Below are 20925 nucleotides of genomic sequence, written 5' to 3'. Positions count from 1 at the left end.
GTATGCAAAGGGACAGGAGTGTAATCTTGTATTGAACATTATGGGAAAAATTGTTCTATTCCTGTTATCCAAGATTGTGGTAGAGCCACACGTTTGGTTCAGTATAAACGCATTGATCTTCCTTCATATGATACTCCAGAGGTACGAGACCACCCGGAAAGGTTATCTTCGCTCCATTCTTCTTTTCATCGCAGCCCAAATTGACAGTAGTCCACTCCTGCCATTCTTGGACAGTACCGGTCACAACCATACTTCGTGGAGCGACCTTAATCACCCTGCCACCTAAGCGAACATGTTTCCGGAGCCATGGATCGAAAGGATAATCGATTCCATTTTCTTTTCCTTCGGATTTTGGAACTATCCACGAGATATATTCTGCCATACTCAACAAGGGGAATTTCTGTTTGCAGGTGGGACGCAAAGGGACAACCAAGACAGACAATTCCGCTTCCCGAGCGGCTTGTTTCATCTTCTCGATGATCATCTCTGCAAAGCCTTGAGACCTCCTTTCCGGGTGTACCGTGACGGATAAAGCACAGAGAGCGTTAGGCTTCTCTGTAAGAAGCCATGTACTAGAGGATTCTCTCAGTTGCTCGGCAGTCAGACTGTTGTTTGAAGAAAACGAAGAGATCGAAGAGGGCGAGGTGGTTGGTGATGATGATGTCGAAGAGGATGACATGAATGCTTCGGCCGGAGAAGATGGAGAAGAAGATGGCCGCGACAAGAGTTGCGGTGGATTTTGGGGGAGATTTAGATGCTGTTGGCGCCGTGAGGCTTGCTCGACCCCACGCGCCAAAATTGTGTCGTAGCCTCCATTGGGTAGAGCACAGGAAATTGCGACTTCAATCTCCTCCTGGGAAAACGAGGACCATTGTCCTCCTCTAAGCTGGAAATGCGTATGTAGCTCAGGTGAGAAGAAAGGAACCGATCGTCCACATCCGATGACCACCTCGTTTCCTTCTGCGCTCTGCTCAACAATCGCAAATTGGAAGCGAGACAGACCTTGTATCTCTAGAAGTTTTGGGACGTATTTTTTGAACGTGAAGTTCTGATCCAAAAAAACGGGCCATGCGAGGTTCAGGGGATTTTGGTCATCCTGTAGAGCCTGCCAAAGATCTGGTCTAGACTCGGCTGTGTGACATTTAATGGACGTCATGAAAAGATTTAATGCAGCAGGTCAATTGAGGCCCTTGTCAGGTAGATATTAGGATGTATGCATGTCGCAATGGAAGGTATTAATACAGAGAGAAAGGCGAGGGGGGCGACGAGGGGAGATATTTCATAGCAATGTCCTCAAAATTGCAGGCGTCAGCTGAAGCATGCTTCGGATTAAATATCTAATGCCAGGACGGGCCGATGCGTCATTCTAGATCTTATTTGATAGACTCTGCAGATCAGTAGGTGTGGGGCAATTATGTACCTGGCGCAACTATGGAATGCAATCGCCCCCGTCTTAGATGTTCATTGACCAGAATTGGTTGGAATGCTCGGAGCATTTCCTGCTTTCACAGCAAGATAGGGAATGCAAACGCTTCGTCAGATGTTGTTTGATCGAAGTTGACCAGAATGTTCTGGAGCATCTCCCTTGCTTTCATCTAAAAAGCCTTGCTTTGTTGATTCAAAATTTGTGCTCGGTGAGTAACTGTCCTTTGTGGTTGTTGTGGTCTTCTAACTAACTACATGACTATGTCATCATCTCTTCTATGGAGCAATCTTGATCTGTTGCGAGGCTCTGGATCCATCTGCAGATGCTTGAGACCAGCACCTCGGCGGTAGTTCGGTCAAGCACCTCCCAAGATGTAGCGAGCCGTATTTTTAGAGAATTGCCAGGGCCCGGATAGAGTGGATGAAAACTCATTTGTCGAGTTCTCTGGATAGAAGTCAGTTCGCATTCCAACTGCCTCGCCAAGATGAACCTGTAGCATAGGCGGCATGTTTTGGTGCAGTATCAAAGATCCGAACTGGGTTTCTTCAGACCAATCTGTACATCGATCACGAACGATAGAGAAATCCATGCTCTCAAAACTGGGTGATTCAAAATGTTGCGTTTGAACTTGCTGGAGTAGCTCAATTGCCGTCATGTGAACATCTCTTCTTAGTTTCAAGCGAACAGGAACCGTATTCATACACGGCCCGATCACCCCCTGGGAGGCCTACCGACCGGCCACTGATCACCTGTCCGAAGACGATGTCATCTTTCACGAAGTCCTGTCTTAGAGCTGGGGCCCACCCCGTTTTCATAACTATTGCCAGACATATCCCCCTGCCAGTCACCAGCTTGAGCAACTGGGCACCGTAGGCGCAGTCGGACGATATGTTCTCCTGTTTCGGGGCTGAAGACGCTCCAAAGGCGTATACTAGTCGTTCTACCAGGGAAAACTTTGCCGTTCGATCGCGCAGCTCTCACCTGTCCGTCTTGCCATTTGTGGTCAGAGGCGGGGGCCGGCCCAATTGAAGCCAGAGCATCGGGATCATGAATTGAGGCAAGTGCTGCTTGAGGTATGACCCGGCATTCCGACAGATCTGTTAGAACGCCAAAGGGAGTGGTCGCTAGACCAGCCAGGCCGCTGACTCACTTCCAGGAACTGCCGCCCATTCAGGCCCATGAATGAAAACCCCCAGAACGGTCATCTAATGATCTGCGGGAGACGCAATATCGACAACAACATCATAGCCGGCGGGGGTACCCTTCGGGAAGTCCGCTCAATTTCACTCGGCTCAACGCGCTGACAATGCAGCTTGACCTGATAATCCTTGCGACCGACAATCCCAGCGATCCATCTGCCTGCCAGCTGGCAAGTTCTCCAGTCCAGTAATAGCCATGACTTGACGGACCAAAAGGATGTTTCCAAATGAGTGCTTTTTTGCTGAAGCTGCTAACAGTGAGGTCTGGCCAGGTCACATATATATCCTCGCCCAGTGATTGGTCTTTCGATAACCAGTTCCCCACGAGTTCCCAGCGGTGCGAGCCGGTCAGGATCGGTTTGATCGACCACAGCAGTAGAGAAGTGTAGACTATAGGAAATGGTAGAACGTGAAGACAAGACAGTGTTCGTCTCCTGGCCTGCGAAGCGTTTTGATCACTCCTTTTAGTAAAAGCATGCGCCTTCTAGAACGACGCACTGGCATGTTAGAACAATTCTCAGGGAGGTACCATGACGACGAGCAGTTCGCATCGGCCTAGAACGCTTTCGGAAGCAGAAATGTTGTGAAAGGAAGGGTTTTTGCTCCCACAGGAAAGATCAAAGGGGCCAGTAGTCACTTTAGACAAAAAATGCACGCGCACGTATCACCCACCCAAGGGAGACGGAAGGTCGTGTATCCTGGATATTCCCGCGCCTGGATCTAAACGATCTGCAGATATCGCGATGGGCATCACCCCTTGCATCGCGATCTCTGGCTTCGGATTTTCGATTCGGTAGGAATTCGTCAGCTATCCGCTCAGATCTATGCAGAGCTAGGGTACCTTTAAGGTATGTTGGTGGGTAGGTCAGTATGTGTACCTTGGATGGAACCACATCAACGGGTTTGACATTTGACCCCTTGCGTCCCCGAGCCGAGTCCTACTTGATCACGTTTTGTTTCTTCAATCGATACTCAGAAAGAATGTCAACTGATGACACTCGATGTATGCAGAAACCATTTCAAAAATGGGATGCATGGTGTGATACTTCAATTCATTCAACGGTATACGATTCCTCTCTCTATCCCCGAACTCCCAAACCTTCAATTTTGACAATCCTGTCTTCCATCGATCCCGCGAAATCCAATTCCCAGACAACATGACTGTTTCTAAGGCAGAAGAACAGAAAGCTGGCGCCATGTACACTTCGCCTTACATGGCCGAGTTTTACGATGTCTACTGGAAAGATTTCTTTTCTACCACCCAGGACTGCGCAATTTATGCGAATCAGCTGCAGAGCGTCCGTGACCAAACGCCATCGGGCAGCCCACTACTGGTACTGGATGTTTGTACTGGTAGTGGTCGCATCATCGAGGGATTGATCAGTAGTACGCAAGATGAGAATGACCGAAAAATCCATTTCATCGGTCTTGATATCGCCGAAGATATGATCAATCGAGCGGTGAAACTACGGCTCCCCGCTTCTGAAACTGCAGTGACTACCTCGTGGGTAGTGGGATCTGCTCTGGACCTGAGGACATCGCTGGCAACCATTGCCCCAAAGCAAAAGGTGGACCTGATCACCATTGCTTTTGGAAGCATCAGTCACTTCCATGAGGATGGCCAACCAGAGCAATTTCTCCGTGAGGTCGCTCAGCTCCTTCGTCAAGGCACAGGCCGTGCGGCTATATCTTTCGTGTCTACATTTGTGAGCCCGGATGTTCCAATCTGTCTACCAGGGGAAACCCGAACACCCGAGATACCCAGTAAACAATTTCCTGGTATCTACTATCAGGAGACCGCACTGGAGCCCAGTGCGGGAAACTGTATCTACTTGGATCGACGTGAAGTCACCGTTATCAAGGCTGACAGCGAGGGGAATCGGAAAGTGTTGTTAAAGCAGGAAGTGAACACCCCCTTCCGGATATTCAGCGAAGAGAAAATCCATCTTATGATGAAGCAAGCGGGGCTGCGGATTGTCGAGATCATCACGATTCCTGAGGAGTACATTTGGGTGGTTCAACTACAGTAGGAGAGCCTGTTTAACAATGTTTCCAAAATTAGACCATTGTCGATTCCAGTCGGGCTTTTCTCTATTATTTCCGTCATTTTTGTTACGAACCATCGGTATGGAGCAAATTGCATAATTTGGCTTGGCTTGGAATGTTCAATTTCACATAATCGAACACATAATTGCTGAGTTGAAACCTTGTAAAAACGAACCTGACGACAGGAAGGGACAAAATTCTTCGGGATGACCTGGATTGATCATTTTCAGATCGGCCCGTATCTAGGTTTCGGTGGCCATCAAAGGCTGATGTGGCCATTAAAGGGGTCAAGATAAAGATCGGAAAGGTCGACCATTTGCGAAGGGGCTGTAATATCATTCGTCCAATCCTTTCATTTGACGTGTCGATATATTTCTGTCCGTTCTTTCAGTTGTCTCTGCTTCCGTCTTGATCGCCTGTGCACGATGACCGTCACTGTTCTGCCACCAGCTGTATTCCCAACAGCTGGAACCGACCAGGAGAAAATCAAACGCCTCATCCCAAAAGATCTCAACTTTTCTCTGCTCCCAAAGCTCTACGACTCGACGCAGCTCAAGAAGAACATACTGGACCAATGTCACATCCCGATAGAGCAAATTGAAGATGTTTATCCATGTACCAGTGCCCAAGAGGCCCTCGTGGCCTTGTCCATGAGCAATCCAAATGCTTATGTTGCGCGCTATGTATATCGCTTAGCAACAGACACAGAGTCAACTCGGTTAGAAGCAGCAGTGAAGACCGTCGTCCTAGCTCATACAATCCTCCGTACCCGAGTCATTCAAAGCGCTACTCAGGGCTCCCTCCAAGTCGTCGTCAACGCAGCTGTCCGCTTAGTGCAAGCGGAAGGACTTGACCAATATATCCAGCGAGACATACAGTCCCCCATTACCCCAGGAGACCCTTTATTACGCCTAGCCCTTGTTTATGAGCCGGGTATGAAAGAGACTTTCTTCGTTGTGACAATTCACCACGCTTTGTACGATGACTGGTCTTTGAATCAAGTCCTACATGAGATTGAAGCAGCCTATGCGGAACAGACCATAGTTCCGCGACTTTTCTCTCACTTCACATTATATGCAAATCAAAATGGACAATCCCTGGCGTCCGAACAATACTGGTCAAATTTCCTCGAGGGAGCTCAGCCTTGCCGATTTCCTCAGCTTCCTCACGACTCCTATACACCGACAGGCCGTTCTTTAATTGAGACTTCCGAGGAAATTGCAGATTTTCACTGGCCTGAATCTGCTCAGACTGCGGCTGTTGAGCTGGCTTGGGCTCTCACCTTATCTCGATATGTCTCTTCGTATGACCTTACTTTTGGGGTTACCTTTACGGGACGCCGAGCTTCATTGCCCGGGATTGGCGCCATGTCCGGCCCAACAATTGCCACCGTGCCACGACGCATTCGCCTCAACCCAACCGAGTCTGTTGATGCTACTTTGGATCGTCTAGAGCTAGAAGAGCGTCATATGACACCGTTCGAGCAACGTGGACTTTATCAGATTCGCCAATTGGGTGGTGATGCTGCTACAGCCTGTCAATTCAACAATCTACTCGTCATCCAGGCCCCTCCTCAACATAAATATACCAGAATGGTTGATGTGACGAACCAGCAAGAAAGCTTGGCCAATCATGCCACTTTCGGCACTTATGCATTGACCTGGGTCTGTGATTTGCGGCCGGATGGTGTGCGGTTGCAAGCAGTATTTGATGATAATGTTATTCCTCCTCGTCAAATGCATCGTTTGATGCGACAGTTCGTTCATGTCCTGAAGACAATTGTTTCCAAACGTCACCAATTTCAGGTGGAACAATTGCTTGGCTTATGCCCTGAGGACAGAGCGGAACTTTATGAATGGAACAATGTTGTCCCTGAAACAACCCATCTGCTTCTTCCGGAACTAATTGCACGAAACTGTGCCAGGAACCCGGATAGTATGGCTGTCTGTGCGTGGGATGGTGTATTCCGCCGAGGAGAATTGCACAAAATGGCCACCAGAGTTGCTCAACGTCTTCGCTATCTTGGGGTCGGGTCGGAGACATTTGTCCCCTTGCTCTTCAACAAGTCCAAATGGACCTCTTTGGCTGTTCTTGCCACCTTAGAGGCTGGAGCTGCTTTTGTTCTGCTTGATCCCTCTCTTCCTCTCCATCGGCTACGCACCATTTGCCGTCTGATGAAAGCGACCTGTATTATCACTTCGTCTGACCTGGTAAGCACTTCGGTCAAGCTAGCTACCGCCGTCATTGCGTTGGAAGATGAAAGCCCAATCCTAAGTGAAGACGCCCCGAGGGGAGCTTCTCTTGGTACCGTCGCATCTCATCACGCTTTGTATGGAGTTTTCACCTCTGGATCAACTGGAACACCCAAAGGTGTAGTGATCGAGCATGGCGCCTTCGCTACTAGCATCAAGGCCTACTTGGAAAAAATTCCTATGGGCGAAGATGTACGCGCCTTGCAATTTGCCTCCTACAGCTTTGATGTCAGCGTGTCGGACATTCTTCTCAGCTTAGTATCCGGAGCTTGCTTATGTGTGCCATCAGAGTCAGAACGCAAAGGCGCTTTGGAGGATGCAGTGTCCAAATACAATGTGAACTGGGCAGATCTCACACCATCTTTGCTTCGGCGCTTTCGTCCAGAGCAAATGCCTAGCCTACGGACGGTTATTCTAGGCGGCGAGCCCTTGTCAGGAGCCCTTGTACGTACCTGGGCCCCGCACGTGCGGCTATTGAACATCTATGGACCTGCTGAGTGCTGTGTGCTCTCGACGGTGCAAGACGACATCCATGAGAAGATAGATCCCCGTGACATTGGCGTGGGTGTTGGTACCGTTTGTTGGGTCCTCGATCCAGATAGCCATGAACGCTTGATGCCCATAGGTGCCGTCGGTGAACTCTATCTTGAAGGGCCTACCGTTGGACGCGGCTATCTAGATGACATGGAACGCACTGTCGCAACTTTCGTCAAGCCTCCCTCTTGGCTAAAGGAGATACGAGAGGACCTCAGACAGGCCGCTCCTCAAAATCGGATCTACAAGACCGGGGATCTGGTTCAGTACACCGCCGAGGGCTCACTTCTATACGTTGGACGCAAGGACAAGCAGATTAAGCTGCATGGACAACGAATTGAACTTGGAGAAGTTGAATTCCATGTTCAAAATGCCTTTTCCAGTGCCTTTGAAGTTGTGGCCGATGTGGTCGACTTGTCTGACGGCAAGAAACTGGTGGCCTTTGTTCAGATGCCTGGCCCGGCCGATGATGACGCTATGATTGGAGATATCATTCTTTCGCCTGTTGCAACTTGGCAACAAGACTTGGATCATGTCCAGCAGACCTTGCGGCAATTTATTCCAGAATTCATGATACCATCAACTTTCTTTTCTATAGCCGAAATCCCTGTTACACTTTCCGGAAAGATTGATCGATCCCGACTTCAGGAAGCAGCCGCCGGATTGTCCCGTGAACAGCTTCAGAATTATCGACCGGGCAAGCGCGGCCCCAAGCGCCCCGTTACCAGCGACATGGGCCGCCGGATACAAGCTCTCTGGGCCGAGGTACTTCGTTTGAACCCAGACGACATTGGAGCCGACGATGGATTCTTTCAACTAGGGGGAGACTCAATCACCGCCATGACCCTCTCTGGAGCAGCCAGGATGCAAGGGTTGAGTCTGTCTGCCTCCGATCTATTCCAGAACAAAGCCCTCGAAGAGATAGCCGAGCATGTTTATTTCAACGGCGCTGGGAAGACACCAAGTCAAAATACACTTATTGACTGGGCAGCTGAAACAGCCCTCGCGCCCCGTCTTGAGGGACTCAACATCTTCAATGATGACTCTCAGCGCCGTCCGGCTATTGCATTGACTGGCGGTACGGGCTTTCTGGGCAATGAATTGCTGCGCCAATTAATATCAGACGATCGAATCGATCGAATTCATTGCTTGGCTGTGCGCAATCCCTCCAGGATAATTTCCAGCAAGAAGATAACAACACATTTGGGAGATCTTTCTCAATTAAGGCTTGGTTTATCGCCTGAGACTGCCAAAGACGTTATGCAATCATGTCGCGCCATCATCCATTGCGGTGCTGATGTCTCTTTTGCCAAAGATTATCGTCTACTCCATGGGACGAACGTTCAGTCAACGCGAGAAATCGCAGAGCTGGCCGTATTCCACGGCGTGCCCATTCATTTTGTATCCACTGCCGCGCTGGCACATTTTACGGACGGAGGTGCCTTAGAAGAATCATCCTTGGCAAATTTCCCCCTCCTACCTCCCATGAAGGGATTTCAAATGGCTATCTGGCTTGCAAATGGGTCAGTGAGATCACGCTGGAACGAGTGCACATGAAGTATCAAATCCCCGTGACTATCTATCGCGCTTCTAGCATTGTCGGAGCCAACGCTCCGGCAACAGACCTTACCAACGCAGTCTTGCAATGGTGCCGGTTAATGCATTCCGTTCCAGATTTAAGTCATTGCCCAGGATTTGTCGACTTGATACGCGTCGAAACTGTGGCGGCCGATATTTTACACGTTGTTCTGGACCAACCGTCGTCGCTGCCAGGAAAGGTTTCGTATGTCCACGAATCCGGTGAGACTGTCTTCCCTGCTTCTCAGCTCAAAAGCCACATTGAGAGTGAGGTGGGCGTGCCTGTTCACGAGGTAGCTCTTTCTGTTTGGCTAAAGGAAGCCCGTCAGCGGGGGATGCTGGATATCCTAGCTCGCTTTTTGGAGACTCAGTCCTCAGACAGTGTGGACATTGCACTTCCTCAGGTGCAAAGCCGTCGTTCCCGAGCGGCTTGAAGTAGATCCCAATGCGAAGCCTGTTCATGCCTGATAGTGTCATAATAAATCAACTACACCGCTATTTTAGTACTTCCTCGGGTGCATAGCTGTCGTTCCCGAGCGGTTTGAAGGAAATCCTCATGCGATCCCACTTCCTGCATGATAGTGTCATAATCAACCTTGGAACCACACCGCTACTTCAGTAGATGAGATACATATCTTATCATCTAAATGTTATATATGACCTTGCGAATTTGATTTTGAGATTATTCTTGGAATTGCACATGTGCCATGGATTCTCTACCCACTCGACGTTTAGGCCGCGATGGCCCTTTGGTAACTGCCATCGGATATGGTGCTATGGGTCTTTCGACGATGTACCATCCTCGACCTACGGATACTGAAAAGTTGGGTGTTCTGGATGCAGTATTTGACAAGGGTATCCGTCATTGGGACACGGCAGACTGCTATGAGGATAACGAAGCCCTTCTCGGTCGATGGTTCCGGCGCACTGGCAAAAGAGACAAAATTTTTCTCGCGTCCAAATTTGCCGTAACTCCGACAGGGGAGGTACGCAATGACGCCGAGTACGTGCGTGAAGCGTGCGATCGAAGTCTTCAGGCCCTCGGCGTTGATCATATAGATCTCTACTACTGTCACCGGATGGACAGGGTAACTCCTATCGAGGAAACGGTGCGAGCCATGGCACAACTAAAGGCTGAAGGGAAAATTAAGTATCTCGGATTGTCTGAGTGCTCAGCACAAACATTGCAAAGGGCGTAAGTAACCCTAACTCACAACGGTTTGCTTTTCAACTAGCTCCACGGTTGCCTTGCATGACATGAAACACGCGTTGACCCCAACAGGAACGCTGTCCACCACATCTCCGCAGTCCAAGTCGAATATAGCCCCTTTAGCCTAGACATCGAAGACCCGAATATCAACCTGCTATCCACCTGCCGGAAACTTGGTGTGGCAGTAGTAGCGTATTCGCCTTTGGGACGAGGCTTCCTTGGTGGCCAATTGCGATCCCCGAATGATTTGCATCCAGATGATGTCCGACGAGGACTACCTCGGTTTTCTGAGAACAATTTCCTCAAGAATTTGAAATTGGTTGACTTCCTCCATGATATGGCCGCGCGACGTGGAGTGTCTGTAAGCACTCTTGTGCTTGCGTGGCTTCTTCATCAGGGAGAGGATATATTGCCCATACCGGGGAGTACAAACCCGGAAAATATCTCCCTCAACGCCCAGGCTGCCAACATAAGTTTAACAGATGATGAAGTCGCCGAAATACGGGCTGTTGTGGATGATACCACAACTTCTGGTGGTCGTTATCCCGAAGGGTATGTTTGCATCCACGTTATACTAATTAAATTGCACATCAATGAATTATGATTGCTGATGGTAATTTAGGGGTATGGCTTTGTTGGCAGACACTCCACCGCTGAAGGGCCTATCAGCATAGTGCGCCTATCTATACTCAGATACATAGAATCAACTCTGGGGTTCGGGTTTGCTTTCTTCACAAGGCCGCCTTGACAAGGGTCCATCTTTATATATTTAATTGAGGATGATTAAAAATGGGGTTGTGCTAGCTAATTTGAGACGTTTTGTAGCTTCTCAGCTCGCCACGTAGAATTGTAGACAGCTAACTGCATTAAGCGAGTCAGCCTGCTTATGCCATCTGAGACAAAAGCCACTTGATAGGTGATAGGTCCCTCCGTCAAGCGAATTGCTTATTTAGAGTTTCTTTTGCGCTCAAACCCCTAATTTAGGCCGCCTACACCCTAAACTTTTTTCAATACAGTACCTTGACAAAGATACTCCTTAGATCTAATCATAGTTATCCGAACTTTGACAGTATAATACTAGTCGGATACGGGTGGGGGTAGGAGCAATAAGCCTCAGCCTTTGGCCTATACGGTAGCTGTAGCGTCAGCCTTGGGAGTTTCCGGTGAATGCCGGCGTGCTTGGTCACAGTCAACCCTAAGTGGTTGAATACGCAATTCCAGTGGAGGGCCGGCCAATCTTCGCGAGATTTCCGCACACACCACTGACGAGTAATGGGGCTTACATACCGCAAATTTGTACTAATACTGGCTCTGCCTCCTCATCCCAGCAGTGCTTTTATGCATGTGCCTATATTATGAACCCGCACCGATGGGGGGCCTCGTTCAAGCTGATAATCCGCTCCCCCCTCCTCCAAACTGCTCTCTTTCTTATTCCAAAATCATACGCAGTTTCCGTTTTCTCAGTTCTGTATCATAAGGTGACATTCTTTCAGCTTTTTTTCTGCAGTCAGGTGCTATTATCTATCAATTCTACCATTCTTTTACCGTCTCTCAAACGGCCGGTGTGGTGTCCCTACAAAGGAAGAATAACCGGAATGCCACGTGCTCTAGATTCGTCAGGCACAGACAAACAGGTAAGGCCTATGTCAATGCCGGTCTACATCTATATAATGCGCTACCAAGGCTCTCAAGTTCACTAACGGGTAAATCAAAGCCATGGAGCCTAGCATCATATTCTTCGTCATCGCCGTCTCTACGATCACAACCGACTACTCGACAACAAAATTAGAATGGACCCCAGATATTCGCACCGAGTGCTTGTGCTGGGCTGTTCTGTGTCTGGGGCTTAGGTTCCGACGCTATAAATCGAAGATGCTGGCAACTGAGTCGGAAGATGCGCCCTCATTGCCGACACACGGATCCGAATTCACTTGGATGGCATGGAGCATCTCGTTTTTCGTCGCTGTCACGCGCGTGCTGCCGGTGTATTACGATATCACACCAGTGATGGTATACTATTCTTCTTCATTTAGCATTTGTTGGTTGTTAACTAACTCCGTATAGCCACTGACAGTGGTATCCACGTTTCTTGCGCTGTCCTATCGAGATTTACGACTGGATGCTTTACCGAAACCCGGGGTTTCTAAAGGAGGATTGACACCGAAATTACAACGCCGGCGTTCTATACAATCATTTCTTCTTGGTTTGCTGGGAATATGTTCCCTTTTCTATATGTCAAGATCTGTCAACGCCCCCTCGGTCCTGATCTTGGTTCTTTTTATTGTGGCAAGGTCATCGAGCTTTTTCTTGCTAGATACATTCATGGAACGTAGCGAGGACCTATCGTTGTGGGAGATGCTTGAGACCATCGCTTTCCGAGTATTTTGCATCCTCGTCGGGGTCCTGATTATTTTTCCATCCTCCTCCACGTTAGTTTGGTCGATGATACTGCACGCTTTCTGCATCTCTGCAGGACTGACAGCCACTTTTTATCTGGTTTGTGGTATTTTCTCTTCGACAGCGCAAGATTATGTGTGGCTGACTTTATTTTGCTCCCCTCGAAGGTATTGTGCGGTTATACGCTCGCAACCACCACGATCGAGCCATACTCTATAAGTGCGATTCAAAGTCTTGTAGCCATTACAGCCCAAGACTATCTTATCTTTCTTCTGATTTCGGTTACGTCCTTAGCCTTGGGCATAACCTATCTGCCTACCTCAGCAACACGGCAAAAGATTTTCGCGCTCATGATCATCCCGATGCTGCCTATCCTCACCGGCCACTCGGCATTATGGCGCTTGGAACCGTCTCTACCATGGGACATTCTCGATCCATCTGTTCACCCGATTCGCCACCTTGCTATACAAGCTGAAACCAAGTTTCATACGATGGTCAAGAAGCAATCTCAAACACTGAATGCTTCTTGCGCAGAGTACGAACGCCGATACGGACGACAGCCTCCTCTGCATTTTGACAGGTGGTTCCGAGCAGCCCAGGACCAAGGATTCCTATTGACGGATGAGTTTGACACCATGATGGCAGCCATAGAGCCCTTGTGGGGTGTAGCTCCATCTGATATTCGAGCCCGCGTCGACAATGCAATTAGTGCGAGCCAAGGGACTATTATTCAGCTTAAGGTTGTTCAGGGCAGATCGATCAAGTCCGCACATTGGATGGGATCAGTAATCAACAATTGGTTCGACCCAGAAATCCTCGAGACGATACCTGATATGACCCTTGCGATCAATACAATGGATGAACCCAAAGTTGTGGTGCCTCACGACATATTGTCTCATGCCTTGGAAGCCGCTCGAGGGTCCCGTCAAGGCACCTTGCTTCCTGGGAAAAATTCCGATCTCGCGCAACATGTCGACTTCTTAGATATTAGCAAGCAGGACACCTGGGATGCAATGTCGCTATCTTGTCCCCCTGATACTCCAGCACGGGACTTCTACCAGGAGGCCATCCACTCTCCCGCCTTGACCGAGATAGGCTTTCTCTCCAACTTGACATTAAGCAAGGATGTTTGCCAATTCCCGGAGCTTCATAACATCCACGCTGGCCTTCGTCACCCGAGCTCAATGTCAATGACACACGCGCTTGTTCCGATTTTCTCTCAGGCTAAAGCGTCCTGCTTCAATGACTTGCTATACCCAAGTCCCTTTTATGCTGCTAAACTGAGCTCGGGCGAGTACCATGAAGGAGAAGATATAGATTGGGACCAAAAGGAGAACGTTGTTTATTGGACCGGTTCGAATACGGGGGGCTCTCCACGTACGAGAACTGGCGATCTTTCCAACGGCAACGTTTGGCTCTATTGTTGAGGGACAAAGACCATCCTGTTGCCTTGCTCAATCACACTCAGCGACAGGATGGGCGAAACTCCGTGTGGGTGCCCATCAATTCCACCATCGCAGCTATTTCCAATTCTACCCAAGTGCGAATCTCTGCCGCCATTCAATGTGAACATAGTGCATGCATGGAACAAGAGAAAGAATTGGATATCAAAGCTGGCGAGAGAGACGCCATCGCCGCGAGCTATAAGGCACGGTATAACCTCGACCTCGATGGAAATGGACTTAGTGGACGCTTCTACCGGCTTCTAATGTCCAAATCAGCCGTTCTGAAACAGACACTCTACCAAGAGTGGCACGATGACTGGCTGGTTCCGTGGGTGCATTATATTCCGCTCAGCATGGACCTTCGAGATTTCCCTGAAATCGTTCGTTACCTAACCCAAGAGCGGGAGGGACAAGCTCTGGGCAGGAAGGTTGCCCAAAATAGCTACGAGTGGTCGCGCAGGGTCCTTCGTAATAAAGACATGAAAATGGTTTGGTGGCGGCTGATGCTGGAATACGGAAGACTTTTGAGCGATGATCGTGACCAACTGTGGTGCAAGAACTGCACTAACGACCATGAACCCGAGCCAAAGAATATTTGACCAGTTTTTGTGTTTTCTACCCTCGGCGGCTTGTATATAATACTCAGTTCTCTAGAGAAGGCATATTTTTGGGTGTTGGGGTTAAGGTGTTAGGTCCTTAGTAGTGAACGCATATCTATTACTTGCCCTTAGGTTTATATAACTCTAGAAACGCCTTTTAGGCCTTGATATTTAAAAGATTTTAAAGCTCGCGGGTGTGGCGTAATAAACCTGACGTAAAATTCTGAGTGAGTTAATATCACTCCAAAGAATTGTGGACATCTGGCCTATCAAATGTGAGAAACGTACGATCATACCATCCCCTGCTACGTGAGAAACTAGAGCATCCGATTTCTGAGTTATCGTGTTTGATCATTAGCGACTATCAATTTTGTGTGTTCCTATCAATAATGCCTTGCACGCTGTCTTTCTACTAGTCATTGGATTGCAGATCGTACGTAGCACCCTAGCAGCTACACACCACTCTGGTAAATATAGTCATCGTTGGCTCCCGACAGCACAAACGGTTTATCCCTTTATCCTTTGATCGTCAATACACGATGAGGCTATGAATGCGATGGCTGCTCAATCGACCGCCTGCGATGAAAGGGAAAGTGCGACGCCGTTCCGCCTTCAAGGGTAAGCGCATACAGATCACCGTTCATCTGCCAACTTCGGCGGAGACAATAGCTGAGCCTAACTTGACCTGGTTGGAGGTTGGAGGTTGAGCGAGGACAGATGCTCGGGACCTAGTTCTCGTCGAGGCCACTGAACTGTATCTTTGAGAAGGATCCAGAGAGAGAGCCTACATACTACAGCTGACGAGTAGAGTGATTTTTCCTGGGAATACAGACGGGCTTCCTCGGAACACGTTATCTGGTTCTTGGGAACAAGACATTCGGTTCACGGGAGCCAATGATAGTTCCTGGAAACACGCCATGATTCCTGAGAGCATGAGAGGGATTTGGGTTGATATTTGACGTAATTGCCTTAGGTGCTAGGATATTTTTGTCTACAAAATTGTCCGTAGCTCCAGCATATCTTGGTACGTCGTTGACTGCAGTTGTAGCAGTCCCGGCAAGGACGACCGGGATTAGGCACGGCACCAAGAGCCACAACTGTTGATGAAGAGGGCAAGCAGGAGTATCTCACTTGATACTTTGTATTTTATAAGAAGCAACGGTTCGTTTGTGCATGCCCGAGGAATGCATCTCCAAAGCTTTCGTGAGGAGTGCGCCTAGGCTCGCGCTTCCCAACTAGGCCAAAAAGACCACTTCATCATGCTTGGGCTCTCTAATATAGTAGTATCAGCAGTAGGCGGGGAGCAAGAGAGTTGCTGATAGGCCAGCTTGGAGACTGGGAAGCGCTGGTCGGTCGTATCTAGTTAGTTGCATAAAGTGGGTCGTCTCCGTTCTGCTGATTTGCCCCAGTTCATCAGAGGAGCTCAGCGCCAGCGTCGTATAGCGATGATCTCAATTGACCAATACGCTTTTGATTCATTCCACTTCTGACCCATTCATAGGCATCGCCTACCCAAATGTTGTTCATCAATTGCTCTGTCTCTTCGGCGACTTTCCCCATCAGCCATGGCAGCGGGACTAGCTTACTCTCCGGTCCATAAGCGTTTTTTACCTGAGGGTGTCCCTAATGAAATGAATGCCTCATCAACTGGCAGCAATGATCTAACTCCTGCCGGAGATGTAGACGGCCCGTACGAGACCTTGGAACGACCCTTGGCGGCAATGAGAACAAATCGAGATGACCACCCGTTGCAACAAGGACGCCGATGCCGAGATAAACCAGTCACCATCAGCCTCTTCAGCCTCCTTCTTATTCCTTTGTTTCTAGGAATCCTCCTCCTCATGAGCCATACCTGCAGCTGGCATTTGTCGGACAGCTTGTACAATGTGGTAGATGAATATCGGTCAACCGTCCAGATAGTTGTTCAAATTATTTCCGCCGGGCTGGCAGCCATCGAGGCCCTGGCTCTCTGTCGACTAATCAACCTGGCAACTCGCATCCGTTTCACCAGAGCGCCGGTCACACTCGATGTTCTTGGCTTCTGGTCTGCTCTCTCTACCGCCACCACGCCCTGGTACCTTCCCACCTGGATGATTGTTGTCACCATACTAGTCTGCAATCTCTCCGCCGTGTTTTCTGCTCTATGGACTGGTGCTCTTACCCCGGTGAGTACCGTTGGCCTTCGAGGGAGCACCATCTACTTACCCGACTGGTCCAACCTTTCTCTCATCAAAGAATACCCGAGCCAGATAGACGAGACTGGCTTGAGCGTCCGTAACGCCAAAGGCTACTTCACCTACTCGGTTGGGTTAGGTCTGCTCAATTCTTTGCTAGCTTCAGCCAGTTCTGCCTCAACCGTCGACGGTGGCACCCGCAACCACAACAAGCTCGACTATACCCGCTACAGTTATCATGGTCGGTCCTACGGCGCAGGGGCCAGTCCCGGTCTCTCTGACTTGGCTGTTCCCGCTATAAGCCATGCACCCAACTATACATACCGCGAAGATAATCTCGAGGCCTCTGTGTCTTGCATACACAACGGTAGCTCACTGTTTCATCTTGGGAAGACCGACGAACAAAATCTATATGCCGCCACAGGGTATCTGCCAGATAGTACTGTTGCGGAATATTCCGTCTATGTGGGCTGGAGCGAGCACCCGATTGTCTCCATCGGAGTGGCTCACCACCCCTCCCCGTTTACAGATAAGCTGTACATGGCCATCGCGGCGGGTAGCGATTACGCAGCTTTGAACAAGGCCCAGTGCACCGTCAACTTCACACCGGCCTCATTCAATATCTCCGTCGATATCCAGAAACGTAACATCACCGTTCGCAAAGAAGCAACTTCCGCATCGGCCAACTCGATCCGCAACATCGACCCCGACCATACGGTAGCTTACGTCGTCATGCGCCAGCTGGAGCTCATCGCCAACGACCTGACAAGCTTCTATCGCTCGGTCCTGGGTGACGCTTTCAATGCCAGCATCAGCGATTTCCGCACGGCTGTCGCGAACCAAATCACGACGAGTAATACTCTGCCGGAATCACAAATAGTTATGAGGGGGCTTGAAAATGCCGTGGTCTCCTTGGTCGATGACATGCTTGTCGGCTATGCGTCGGCGCAGATGATGGTTGGCAGGTTTACGGCCCCCGTGTCGGCGGAGGTTGGTGTATCTGCACTTCAAGTCGGGTCTCAGGTTTACATAATAGCCAGCGTGACATTAGCAGCTGTGATTGCCTTGTTGATAGGTATAGAAGCTGTCCGCATGCGAGGATGGGGAGCGCTCCCGGCCTTTGATTACCTCGATCAGCGAATGCTCATTCTCGGTGTCTCTCGGGGAGGCCAAGGGATCGCTAAATATGCCCAAGACAGAGAGTGTAAAGACTATGGAAGTGTGCCTGTCATGTGGAATGCAGGGGGGTCCTGGAGAGCATGGAGAGGTCACTATCCAAGATTTCGTGATAAAGGAAGGAAAGTGGTGAGCTTTTGGTGTTTTATGACACGGATAGACGTTCATAATAATAGCGTTACGGGTAGATCGAGTGAGTGGTCGGGATGGACGGGTGCGTGCGCCGATAAGGCCATTTTTGACTTCCTCAGCACAAATGCAAACTGTTATGGCGAAGAATTACAAGTGCATTGGATTCCATGTACGTTATGCCTAATAATAATGGCGGGACCGGACTAAGCTTTTTGCCTTGGCTTTTCCTCTCGGTGCCTCCAAGCCTCGGACCAATCTGGCGGTCAACGCACAGACGGCCAACGGCATACGCCATTCGCGCCATTCAGACGCGATGCTTACAAATTCCTTATTTAGGCAGGTACTTAGCTGTTGCGTCGGCGGATTTGCCGTGGTTGATAAGACGTTTGATCCTGGACCATAATAGGGATATATATGATAAGGATGCCGCAGGACTCCAGGTGCGGGGATCTTTGCACAACTACGCCTAGGGGTAGGATTTGGGATCAAACATAGTTCGTCCAGACGGGTATGGAGAAACTCGAGAGGGAAATCGGTCAAACCGTGGCCGTGGCGCAAACGACCAAGAGAAAGAAGCCGACCCTGGTTGACTATGTCTACTATGCCTCAAAGCAGCGGGACAGTGAGAGAGCGCAAGATCTCAAGAGGTTAGCTGATCTATCCCTTACCCCTCGCGCCCTATCTCTGTTCCGTGCAATTGGCTAACTGGGGAGGGTTAGCAAATACTCTATCATCGACAAGCTGCAACTTCTGGCCGGACAAGCCTTTCGGGAATCTGACCATATCTCGAGCAGGGAGGATGATGTACAAGTTGCAGGCCTCGATGAGGATGAGACAGCGCACGTCAATGCCTGGCGCGCCATGCGGCTGGCGAGCTGGCCATCGGCCTTCTTCCTCAGCACGACGGACATCCTAGGCCCGTTCAATGCACCCTACGCCTTCCGCCAGAACGGCTACCTGGCCGGTGCCCTGCTGTACATCTTCATGGGCATAATGGCTTTCTACGGCGGCGTCATGGTCTGGTGGCTTTACGTCAAGCTCGACAGCGACCGCTTCCCCATCAAGAGCTACAGCCACATCGCCGATCGCATCGTGGGTTCATGGCTCCGTATATTCCTGACCTTCCTCATCTGGCTGCACATGGTCGTCAATGTCGGCACCACATCGCTCGGCAACGCGCAGTCGCTGTACCAGCTAGTGAATGGCCAGCTGTGCTTCGTGGTTGCGATTGTGATTTGGATTGTCGTGTAAGTAATACCCCAATCTGACTACTCTTCCATCCCATCACCTTTTATGGTCCTTAGAAGCTGACCTGAGGATGACGAAACTATTAGAGGCATCGTGCTCTGCCAGATCAGAACTCTGAAGCGGTACAGCTGGCTATCCAGCATGGCCATCTTCCTGAACCTCCTGGTCCTCTTCCTCTCCGTCGGCTTCGTGGCACACTCCCCTCCGAATTACGCCTCCGCTAAAGCTGCCTACGGAATTTCGGAAGCACCTGTAGTCACGCAGTTGGTCGCGACGTACCCTTTCTACGAGCGCATCAGCGGCGTGATGCAAATTGCATATGCGTACGGCGGCGCGACCATCTTCGCGCAGATCATCGCCGAGATGCGCCGACCCATGGACTTCCTCAAGGCTTTCGCGTGCGCCCAGCTGCTCATTTTTTGCCTCTACTTCTTCTATGGCCTCTACGTCTACACCTTCCAGGGCCAGTTCACCCTGCCCGTCGCGTACCAGGGCGTCAGCCACAAGACGTGGCAGGATATCGGCAACATAATCTCACTGATCTCGTCTGTCATTGCGGGCGGCCTGTACGGCAACATCGGCCTCAAGGTCATGTACGTCAACCTCATCGAGGACACGTTCAACGGGCCCCGGCTGCTGTCTCTCAGGGGCCGCATCCTGTGGTCCGTCCTGGTCGTCGGTTTTTGGGCGCTGGGTTTCATCATCGCCGCGGCTATCCCCCAAGTGCAGACCCTATCAAGCATGATCGCCGCGGTGGCCAACGTGCAGTTCACGTACTCGTTCCCCACCGGGTTCACCTTCATCTATTTGGTCCGCCTACATGGCGAGACCGGCGCGGACGTCTACGCACGGGACGGGCTTTCTGCGCATGCTGACACCTGGGCGTCCTGGAGCCGGTGGAAGAGGGGACTCTTCAGCGGGGGGATGTGGATGGTGCTATTCAAGTTTGCCAACCTGCTTGTTTCGCTGGCGGCGCTTGCTACGGCTGGTCTTGGTAAGTGGCGTATATGGCTATCTGTTGCAAAAAGGCTTGTATGCTGACGGAAGTGGGGAACGCGAATAGGTATCTACGGCTCCGCACTGTCGATCAAAGCGGCCTTCCAGACGGCTGCTGCGACGTCGTTCGGCTGCTCTGCACCGGTCTAGTGACGGCATTCCATGGTGCTTCCAATAATATGAAGAGCCTAGGATCACTTCTGGCAGGCAGACAGTTCTGCAAGGAAAGACGACAAGGCGAATCGTATTCAAGCGATGAGGCTATCTCACTATTTCCTACAGGAGAGAAAAGAGAGACACCAAAACAGGGGCTACTGTATGTTTTGGTTTGGTATTTCTGCTTTTGAGAGTCATGAGATATATTCAATGGTTCCAAGTACATTCACGGTCAATATTCAGGCTTCTGACGTAATTATCTCCCAACCTTATTCTCCGCTTGTTTAAGGGTCAGGTTGGGGCGGTGGCGGGCCTCGACTTTGGATGGGAGGCCTAAGGCGGCCCCCAGTAACATTC

The 20925-nt window shown here is 50.1% G+C and overlaps 9 protein-coding genes across 9 annotated transcripts; 7 read left to right on the top strand and 2 right to left on the bottom strand.

Moving 5' to 3' along the window:
- Nucleotides 1-64: 64 nt before the first annotated feature.
- Nucleotides 65-1156, bottom strand: N7510_007544 (uncharacterized protein; the record flags this gene model as incomplete). Its single annotated transcript, XM_056979469.1, has 1 exon — nucleotides 65-1156. The coding sequence occupies one exon, from the start codon at nucleotides 1154-1156 to the stop codon at nucleotides 65-67; it is 1092 nt and encodes a 363-aa protein (XP_056832512.1).
- A 1512-nt stretch (nucleotides 1157-2668) lies between these two features.
- N7510_007543 (uncharacterized protein) lies at nucleotides 2669-3661 on the bottom strand (the record flags this gene model as incomplete). The annotated part of the gene is made up of 3 exons (XM_056979468.1): nucleotides 2669-3015; nucleotides 3287-3433; nucleotides 3622-3661. The coding sequence occupies 3 exons, from the start codon at nucleotides 3659-3661 to the stop codon at nucleotides 2669-2671; spliced, it is 534 nt and encodes a 177-aa protein (XP_056832511.1).
- Nucleotides 3662-3782: 121 nt separating this feature from the next.
- Nucleotides 3783-4655, top strand: N7510_007542 (class I SAM-dependent methyltransferase; the record flags this gene model as incomplete). The annotated part of the gene is made up of 1 exon (XM_056979467.1): nucleotides 3783-4655. One exon carries the CDS (start codon nucleotides 3783-3785, stop codon nucleotides 4653-4655), a length of 873 nt encoding a protein of 290 aa, XP_056832510.1.
- Nucleotides 4656-5096: 441 nt separating this feature from the next.
- On the top strand, nucleotides 5097-9469 carry N7510_007541 (nonribosomal peptide synthase; the record flags this gene model as incomplete). The annotated part of the gene is made up of 2 exons (XM_056979466.1): nucleotides 5097-8895; nucleotides 8949-9469. 2 exons carry the CDS (start codon nucleotides 5097-5099, stop codon nucleotides 9467-9469), a joined length of 4320 nt encoding a protein of 1439 aa, XP_056832509.1.
- Nucleotides 9470-9742: 273 nt separating this feature from the next.
- On the top strand, nucleotides 9743-10919 carry N7510_007540 (aldo-keto reductase; the record flags this gene model as incomplete). Its single annotated transcript, XM_056979465.1, has 3 exons — nucleotides 9743-10230; nucleotides 10318-10797; nucleotides 10868-10919. The coding sequence occupies 3 exons, from the start codon at nucleotides 9743-9745 to the stop codon at nucleotides 10917-10919; spliced, it is 1020 nt and encodes a 339-aa protein (XP_056832508.1).
- Nucleotides 10920-11961: 1042 nt separating this feature from the next.
- Nucleotides 11962-14686, top strand: N7510_007539 (uncharacterized protein; the record flags this gene model as incomplete). Its single annotated transcript, XM_056979464.1, has 4 exons — nucleotides 11962-12255; nucleotides 12310-12777; nucleotides 12810-14051; nucleotides 14111-14686. The coding sequence occupies 4 exons, from the start codon at nucleotides 11962-11964 to the stop codon at nucleotides 14684-14686; spliced, it is 2580 nt and encodes an 859-aa protein (XP_056832507.1).
- A 1565-nt stretch (nucleotides 14687-16251) lies between these two features.
- On the top strand, nucleotides 16252-18375 carry N7510_007538 (uncharacterized protein; the record flags this gene model as incomplete). Its single annotated transcript, XM_056979463.1, has 1 exon — nucleotides 16252-18375. The coding sequence occupies one exon, from the start codon at nucleotides 16252-16254 to the stop codon at nucleotides 18373-18375; it is 2124 nt and encodes a 707-aa protein (XP_056832506.1).
- A 303-nt stretch (nucleotides 18376-18678) lies between these two features.
- N7510_007537 (transmembrane amino acid transporter protein-domain-containing protein) lies at nucleotides 18679-19419 on the top strand (the record flags this gene model as incomplete). Its single annotated transcript, XM_056979462.1, has 2 exons — nucleotides 18679-18815; nucleotides 18963-19419. 2 exons carry the CDS (start codon nucleotides 18679-18681, stop codon nucleotides 19417-19419), a joined length of 594 nt encoding a protein of 197 aa, XP_056832505.1.
- Nucleotides 19420-19557: 138 nt separating this feature from the next.
- On the top strand, nucleotides 19558-20562 carry N7510_007536 (transmembrane amino acid transporter protein-domain-containing protein; the record flags this gene model as incomplete). The annotated part of the gene is made up of 2 exons (XM_056979461.1): nucleotides 19558-20410; nucleotides 20480-20562. The coding sequence occupies 2 exons, from the start codon at nucleotides 19558-19560 to the stop codon at nucleotides 20560-20562; spliced, it is 936 nt and encodes a 311-aa protein (XP_056832504.1).
- Between the last annotated feature and the right edge of the window lie 363 nt (nucleotides 20563-20925).

This window comes from Penicillium lagena, assembly GCF_028827675.1.
Source record: "Penicillium lagena strain IBT 129212 chromosome Unknown utg000005l_segment0_segment0, whole genome shotgun sequence".
Lineage (NCBI taxonomy): Eukaryota > Fungi > Ascomycota > Eurotiomycetes > Eurotiales > Aspergillaceae > Penicillium > Penicillium lagena.
Note: the sequence above shows the minus strand (reverse complement) of the source record. Positions and strands in the feature narration are given on the sequence as shown.